Source organism: Oxyura jamaicensis, chromosome 13 (genome assembly GCF_011077185.1).
Source record: "Oxyura jamaicensis isolate SHBP4307 breed ruddy duck chromosome 13, BPBGC_Ojam_1.0, whole genome shotgun sequence".
Taxonomy (NCBI): Eukaryota; Metazoa; Chordata; class Aves; order Anseriformes; family Anatidae; genus Oxyura; species Oxyura jamaicensis.
Window position 1 is genome coordinate 10,551,181 of NC_048905.1, and position 7,911 is coordinate 10,559,091.

The 7,911-nt window shown below is 66.6% G+C and overlaps 2 protein-coding genes across 3 annotated transcripts in view; one reads left to right on the forward strand and one right to left on the reverse strand.

Moving 5' to 3' along the window:
- The first annotated feature begins 13 nt into the window (after positions 1-13).
- Positions 14-3,599, forward strand: THOC3 (THO complex 3). The gene is made up of 6 exons (XM_035338512.1): positions 14-245; positions 603-759; positions 1,623-1,827; positions 2,172-2,333; positions 2,416-2,516; positions 2,839-3,599. Exons 1-6 carry the CDS (start codon positions 63-65, stop codon positions 3,000-3,002), a joined length of 972 nt encoding a protein of 323 aa, XP_035194403.1. The 5' UTR covers positions 14-62; the 3' UTR covers positions 3,003-3,599.
- Positions 3,600-4,741: 1,142 nt separating this feature from the next.
- The window catches only part of CPLX2 (complexin 2), a 13,908-nt gene continuing 10,738 nt past the window's right edge, over positions 4,742-7,911 (reverse strand). For both annotated transcript variants that reach the window (XM_035338521.1, XM_035338522.1), the window contains 3 exons: positions 7,069-7,176; positions 6,423-6,598; positions 4,742-6,214 (listed from right to left, as the gene is read on the reverse strand). In XM_035338521.1, coding sequence (XP_035194412.1) covers positions 6,017-6,214; positions 6,423-6,598; positions 7,069-7,099 — 405 coding nt within the window. In that variant the 5' untranslated portion in view covers positions 7,100-7,176 and the 3' untranslated portion in view covers positions 4,742-6,016. The remainder of the gene's footprint in view (positions 6,215-6,422; positions 6,599-7,068; positions 7,177-7,911) is intronic.

Sequence of the window (7,911 nt, forward strand, 5' to 3'; positions counted from 1 at the left end):
CGGAAAGCGCGTCAGGGCCCGGCGGGGCGGGACGGGGGCGGCCCGGAGGCGGCGGCCCCGCCATGGCGGTGTCCCCCTACGTGCAGGCCATGCAGGAGCTGTTCCGAGCCAACACGCGGAGCCGCGAGTTCCCGGCTCACGGCGCCAAGGTGCACTCGGTGGCCTGGAGCTGCTGCGGCCGCCGCCTGGCCTCCGGGTCTTTCGATAAGACGGCCAGCGTCTTCCTGCTCGAGAAGGACCGGCTGGTGAGGGGCCGGGGGGAGGCCGTGGGCCGGCCGCTGGGGCCGGGGCTGGGGCCGGGGGCAGGCACCGGAGAGACCCCAGCTGGGGCAGGGAGCAGCCCTGGGGGCCGGTACCGGGGTGTGCGGGGGAGGTACCGGGGCGTGGGGCCCGGAACCGGGGCGTGGGGGTCGGTACCGGGGCGTGGGGGTCGGCACCGGGATATGGGGGCTGGTACCGGGGCCGGTGGTCTGTTAGAGGAGGCCGGGGAGCGCGACTGAAGCGGTGGTGGAGGTGCTGGGGTCGGTAACCGGCAGTGCCCCGGGGTGGGCTGACCTGACCGGAGCTCTTCCCCCCGTTGGATAACCGTCCTCTTCCTCCAGGTGAAGGAGAACAACTACCGGGGGCACGGGGACAGCGTGGATCAGCTCTGCTGGCACCCCAGCAACCCCGACCTCTTCGTTACGGCGTCCGGGGACAAGACCATCCGCATCTGGGACGTCCGCACCACCAAGTGCATCGCCACCGTCAACACCAAAGGTGGGTCCCTGCCTTCTGGGGGCTGCTGGGTCCCACAGCTCCTCTGCTGCGTGGGACCCCTCTGCAGCGGTGCTGCTCTCTGGCCTCGTTTGTTGGTTTTGGCAATCAGGGCATCTTTGTTGCTGCTTCTGGTTTCGTGATGCCCTCATCTAACTTGAGCTGGTGTGAGGGGCAGCAGTGACCACGAGGGCTGGCTTACGCTGGTGTCAGGACTGGAGGAACTGCTGAAACATGCAGCTGGCTGTTAACGTGTCCTGTGTGCTCGTCTCTGCAGTCTGTGGGCTACAAGGCTGGAGACTGGGGAAGGCATGTTTGCAGAGACAGAGGTGGAAGTCAAAGTTCACGTGGATTTAGAGAGCAATTATTCAAACTTATGGGGTGATTGACCCAGATACCATCACTGGCCTAGGAAATCTCTGACTTCCAGTTGTCAGAGCTGGAAATGGTTTTGTAAGGTGGCAAAACTGCAGCCTGCCTTGTTCTCACCCTTGTTCACGTGCATTTATTGTTGGCTGCTGCTTGCTGTGGATATTGAAGATCGCTGAGTTAAGAGGGTCTTTGATTTGATCTTGTTCGGTGGCTGCTGTGGCTAAAACAGAAAGGATAGTGATTCAGTCACGTTGGCTTGAAGCTATGGTTCTGGTAATCTGAATTTTCAGTCATTGTACATATTGCTGGACAGCTACTGTGAGTGTTAAACTGCAGACCTGGCAGTCCTTCCATCTGGGAGCTGGTCAGAGTTAGTGGAGCAGACTGGGGCCTTGGATCAGGAATAAAAGCTGCCTGTCTGCTTAGCGCACTGTGGCTCCTGCAGGCTCCTCATAGCTGTGGAAATGAGACCCGTTGTCTTTCTGCCCGTCTAGGGGAGAACATCAACATCTGTTGGAGCCCTGATGGGCAGACCATTGCAGTGGGGAACAAGGATGATGTTGTCACCTTCATCGATGCCAAGACACATCGCTCCAAAGCTGAGGAACAGTTCAAGTTTGAGGTGAATGAGATCTCCTGGAACAACGATAACAACATGTTCTTCCTCACTAACGGGAACGGCTGCATCAACATCCTCAGGTGGGTGCCGGGGCAGCTGGTGGGCCAGCTGCCTGCTGTGGCCCGTTTCTGTCATCCAAGGCAGTCTGCGACCTCCCCCCCCGCTGTTTTTGTCAGGTCCCCCAGCCCAGTGATCCCCTGTCCCCTGGTGGGAACAAGCTCGCCTGGAATTAGGTTGCCCCATTTCTGGGCTGGGCTCCCTCTGCGTGACGCAAAGGTTTTGTCTCCTTCACCCAGCCCTCGAGGCTTGCAGCAGCGTCACCCTGCACTGTTTCACTTCGCTCAGGGTCCCAGCGTGTCTTACGCTCGCACGCAACCACCACCCTTCTCTCACTGCCTCCTGCCCTCTCCCTTCACCTCTGCAGCTACCCGGAGCTGAAACCCATTCAGTCCATCAACGCCCATCCTTCCAACTGCATCTGCATCAAGTTTGATCCCATGGGGAAGTACTTTGCCACGGGCAGCGCTGATGCGCTCGTCAGCCTCTGGGATGTGGACGAGCTGGTGTGCGTGAGGTGCTTCTCGAGGTAGGTGGCGTGGGCCTGACGCTCTGTTTCCTTCCTCTCATGGCTGCGGGGGGATCGCTCACTGCTTTGCTCTGCTTTGCAGGCTGGACTGGCCGGTGCGAACGCTGAGCTTCAGCCACGACGGGAAGATGCTGGCGTCGGCATCGGAGGATCACTTCATTGACATTGCGGAGGTGGAGACGGGTAAGGGCTTGCTTCTGGGGAACAGCACGGAGGGAATCGGATGGAGAAGTGCTGGTGGAGCTGGGAGGGCACTGGAGGAGCTTGGCTGTGCGCAACAGAGCGCCAGAAGAGGGAGCCTGTGCCTCGCTAATCCCTCGTAGATATGCGTGTCATGTCTGAGCCTTGTCACCAGGTGATTAAAAGGCGCTGAAGCAGCGTTTGTTCCTCCGCTGCCCTGCGTGGGAGGGAGGAGGCAGGTGCTTGGCTCTGCCGCGCGCCACGGGTCAGCGTGCAGCGCAGGGCTGGAGGCTCTCCAGGCTGACGTGGGCCCTTTTCCATGCAGGAGAGAAGCTCTGGGAGGTGCAGTGCGAGTCCCCCACCTTCACAGTGGCCTGGCACCCGAAGAGGCCTCTGCTGGCCTTCGCCTGCGACGACAAAGATGGCAAATACGACAGCAGCCGGGAGGCAGGCACTGTCAAGCTCTTTGGGCTCCCCAATGACTCCTAAGGAAACGGCAGCGGGGCAGGGCACCGGGGAGGCGATGCTTCCCTGCTCTCGGGGCTGGGAGAGTGCTTAGGTAGCGTAGGACGGGGTGAGGAGGTTGCTCCCCTCCTTACCTGCTTGGCAGTGCCCTCGCGTTGTCTCAGCTCCGTGTGTGCCGCTCTCCAGAGCATTTGTAAAAAGCAGCTTGGGTGCTGGTGAGGCTGGGGGGTGCCAGCACAGCCCCCCCTCACTGTCTCAGGGCTGCCTTGTCTCCAGGCCACGAAGGGCCTGTTCCCAAGGCAAGTGGCCAAAGAAAATCACTGAACGTGAGTGCCGAGGAGCCTCCCGAGGCAGGAGCACCGCTCTAGGGCAGCGGCACGCAGCTCCCCAGCAGCCATAAGCTGTGTGACCATCCCCTGCTCTCCACCCTCGCGGCCCGGAGCACGGCCTGCCCCTTCCCCTCCCACACGTCCCCCGTCTCTTCCCCGTGTGGGAACAGCAGCGGGGCAGCACGGGGAGGGTGGGGACGCGCGGGCTGGGGGATGTTTCCCCCTGCTGGGGCATTTTTTTTTGTACGTGTGGTTGTTTTTATAATTTTGATAAATCCTCTTCCATAACGAAGGCGCCTGTGGCTGTTGTGGGGGCAGGAGGAGGTGACTGGGGGAAAGAGGGAGGTGCTGTCCCCGTCCCCTTCCCTGTCCCCGTCCCCTTCCCTGTCCCCGTCCCCATCCAGTGTCCCCATCTCCTGTGCTGTCGCCGCACCAGAGGGCGCTGCGCCCCCACGCTGGTGACGAGCACCAGGGACACCGCACAGAGGATGGGGACAGGTCCGTGGGGCTGTCCCCATCCTGTATCCCCCTGCCCTGCCCTCCCCGCTCCGGCAGCACCCCCATGGATGGAGCAGGGCCGTGGTGGCAGCAGGTGACTCCTGCCTGTCCCCATGTTCCTGTCCCCTCACCCCCAACAGAGCAAAAGTGGCTTCTTCCCCCCCCCGGGCCGGGTCACGTCGCAGCTGGGCACGGCGAGGAGGTGCTGGCGCAGCCTGGCCGCGATGGAGACCTTGCCTGCATGATCTTTATCATCTCCTCGCCTAATATTTCCTCCTGACAGAGGCTTTTCCAGGTGACTGCTCTGCTGATGCTGCCCGGGTAACAGCTGAGCTCTTTGCTGTTAAACGATGGCAAATCGGTCGAGGCTGAGGCTGGCCGCAGGCAGAGCCCTCCAGGGCCGTGCCCGCATCAGGATTGCGGTGCTGGGGAGGGGGGGGGGGGGCACGAGGCACCCCGCTGCCCAGGGCTTCCTTCCCTTGGGGGACCCGACTTGGGGTGTCTCCAGCCTCAACGGCGGGAGGCTGGGAGCAGAAAAAGAGCCCTCGTACCCCGGGGGTGTCCCCACTTATTTTGTGGGGGGAGCCCCAGAGCCCGGGGGAAGGGGCAGAAGCCCCCCTTGCCATACCCGTGGCTGTGTGGGATGGGCCCCAAAGCCTGTTCCCTGGTCCCCAGCCCCGCAGAGGGTGCTTTCAGGGTGGGTGCTGGGGAATGGGAGGCAGCTGGACTGAGAGCAGGGCTCGGGCAGCCAGGGAGGCCTTTCCCTTCCCCTGTGGCCCAGCCTGGGCGCTTTCGGGGGCCCCACAGGGTGAGGATGAGCCCCGTGGCATCCCGCAGTGTGACGAGCAGCCAGGTTTCAGCTCTAACGGGAGCACGGAGGGATGGGAGATGGTGGTGCAGGGCGCCAGGGCAGTAACAGCCGAGCAAAAGCCAGAGCAATGTACAAATCCCTTTATTTTATTAGTTTGTCAAAGACTAGTTCGAGCAGGATGGTCACAGCATGACTGCGGGGCCCCGAGCCGCCCTCCGCCTCCCTGCAAGGGCCGGGGCGAGCGGCTGGGGGCTGTGGCGGAGGAAGCACGGGGGGGTCGGGGGGGTGGCAGCGCAGCAAGGGACGGGCCGGGGCGGTGGCGTGCCCCCCGTCCCCTCCGTCGGGGCGCGAGCGGTGGCTCCTGGGACGTGCCCGGGCTGCCTCGCCCGGGGTCCCTTCCCAGGCCCTGGGGGACCCGTGTGTGTCCAGCGCCGGGGGGGGGGGCAGCCCTCAGCCCCGCGCTGGGTTTATTGCAGCCCGTGGGCACGGGGCTCTGGGCTCAGCGCCGTGGGCGGCCCCCCGGGGACAGCGGGGCTCGGGGGGGGGGGTCGAGGTGTGAGCAGCGGACACGAGGACGCATGGAGCAACGGGGGCGCACCCTGGCACACGGACACCAATGCGAGAACGGGGGGGGGGGGGGCCGGGGCGAGCCACGCACGACCGAGCGGGGGGGCGCCCGCGGGGGGGGGGCGGGGGGGACGAGGCAGGGGGGTCCCTGCCCCGCACGCGCCTTTGTACACGGTCGGCGGAGCGCGGCGCCCGCTCCTCCCGGTGCTGAAGTATTGCAGTCTAACTGATATGGCTTTAACTATGGGGCCAGAGATGCGGGGAGGGGGGGGGGTCCCCTCCAGCCTCCCGATGCTGGGGCACACCGGGCAGCCCCGGGGGACCCCCGTGCCCGGGGACCGGGGATGGGGGAGCTGCGGGCAGGGCGCCTGGCTTTGTGCTTTGGGCTTGGCCCAGGGTGGGATGGGGCAGGGTGGCAGTGCTGGGGACGAGGGCGGGCGCACGGAGGCCGGCCCGGGCCCCCCGGCGGGTGGGTGGGAGGGAGGGAGGGCAGGAGGGAGGCGGTGTGGGCAGAGAGGCAGGGCCGGGGGCACGGGGAGCCGCCCCGGGATCCGGTGGGGCTTGGGGTGCCCCCAGCCTGCCGCGAGGTTACATCAGTGCATTTGGTCCCGGATCGCCCTGTCCGGCCAGGGAAGCTCCCCTTTGGCACGACGTGGTCGGGGGGGCCCTGCCTGGACGGGACGGGGCGGGTGTTTGGTCTGGTCGGGGACGGGGGCGGAGAGAGGTGGGGGGGGGGTGCGGGGGACCCCCCCGGGGCCAAGGGAACTGATGGAGGAGTCGGAGGGAGGAGGGCGCCTGTGCCCCAGCACCCCATGGCAAGGTTGGCGGTGCCGTTACTTCTTGAACATATCCTGCAGCGGGCCGGGCAGGTACTTGAGCACGGTGTCCAGGATGCTCTCCTCCTCCTCCTCTTCCTCGTCCCCGCAGCCCGCCGGGATCGCTTTCTTGGGGCGCGTCAGGCTGCCCTCACACGGCTGCTCCAGCGCTGCTTTCTCCTCCGCCTCCTTCTCCTCCTTCTTCTTCAGCCCGTACTGCGGGGACACAGGCCCTGAGCGGGGCAGGGAGCGGGCACTGCCCGCCCTGCACCCTGTGCCCGTCGGTCCCAGCCCCCTCCCAGCCAGCCCCTGGGGCGGGGAGCCGTGGGGCAGGGAGCCGTGGGGCAGGGAGCCGTGGGGCAGGGAGCCATGGGGCAGGGAGCCGTGGGGCAGGGAGCTGTGGGGCAGGGAGCCGTGTGCCCACCTTGTCGCGGATCTGCTGCCGGACTTTCTCCCGCTCGGCCTCCATGCGGGCGTGCTTGGCTTTCCGCTCCTCCTCCTGCTGGCGCAGCGCTTCCTGCCTCTCCTCCTCCTTCTTCTGCGCGTCGGGGTCCTTCTCCTCCTCGCCCCCCAGCATCTTCCCCATGTCCTTGGTGGCCCCTGTGCAGGACGAGACCCTCAGCTGTGCGGGACAAGACCCCGGGGCTGGCTACCGAAGCCCCTGCAGAGCCACGCAGGGCATGGAACCAGCCTGCAAGGACAACCCGGGGTCCCCTCGTCCCCAGTGCCACCGGAGCCGGCTGCAGACGGGCTCTGGAGGCTGCAGGGACGGGAGTGCCGCGGGCTGCCTGCGCTGCCCTACTTCAGCGTCAGCCCGGGGAGATGCCGGCAGCTCCTCCGGCGCTGGCACCCAGGGGACCCGCCGGGGAATCCCACCTCGCGCAGGAGAGCTGGGAATCCCCGGGCAGGCGCTGCCAGCACCAGGAACGGGAACCCCGGAGGACTCCAGCAGCTGCTCGATCCCCTGCAGTGGCCCTCCCCGACTGCCGGCACCGCGCTCCCCAGGGTGCTGAGCATGCTGTCACCCCACGGCATCGCTCCCAGGGGGGGGACACACGGCCCCCACTCACCGCCCAGCGCTTGCTTCATGACGAAGTCCATGGTGCCGCTGTGTGCGTGTGGCTAGGCCGGTGCCCAGCGCTCATCCACTGCCGTCCTCGCTCACCGACCAGGGCCACCTGGGCAGGGAGAGAGGGTGGTGTTGGGGACACCGAGCCTGGCGTCCCCGCTGCCCCGGCACCGTGCCAGTCCCTTGGGCTGCAGGGTGCACCCCTGCACACTCAGCTCCAAATGGGCTTCCCACCGTGGCGCTGCACTCGCTGGGTGGCACGGACCTGGGAGCGCCAGAACCCACTGTGCCACCGCCGTGCCACCGCCGTGTCCCCGTGCACGGTGGGGACAGACCCAGCCTGGGGAGGACGACGTGACCCGGTGCCGCAGTGCCTGTGCTCAGCGGAGGGAAGGAGTCACAGCTGTGGGCAGCTTGTGACTTTTTGGGGTTTGCAGGCGCGTGGCACGCCGTCTGCGTGCCCTGGGCGCGTGGCAGCGCTGCCCGCGCAGCTGTGCGGGCTGTTTGCTCGGGAGGGGTGCTCGCAGGCCGTGTTTACACGCCGGGTGCGCGTGTGTGTGTACAAATTTGTGGGGCCGGAGGCTGCGGCGTGTGCCCACGCGGCGTGGGGGTGCGCAGGCTGTTTGCAAGCTTTGTGCGCGGCTTCGGGGCTTTGCAAGCTGTGCGGGTAGGGGCTGCCGGGCGGCGGGTGCGCGCGCGCAAGGGTTTGCTGGCTGCGCGCGTGTGCTGCGCGCCACCGGGCTGCTGCGCGTGTTTGCACGCTGGGGGGGGGGGGGGGGGGGGGGGGGGGTTTGCCCCGGGGGGGGGGGGGGGGGGGGGGGGGGGCCCCGCGGGGGGGGGGGGG

Bases quoted from the DNA above. Each gene is read 5' to 3' on its own strand.
- THOC3 (XM_035338512.1), top strand. From the start codon at position 63: ATGGCGGTGTCCCCCTACGTGCAGGCCATGCAGGAGCTGTTCCGAGCC. The intron at 246-602 runs GTGAGGGGCCGG...CTCTTCCTCCAG, and splicing joins TGCTCGAGAAGGACCGGCTG to GTGAAGGAGAACAACTACCG. The intron at 760-1,622 runs GTGGGTCCCTGC...CTGCCCGTCTAG, and splicing joins CGCCACCGTCAACACCAAAG to GGGAGAACATCAACATCTGT.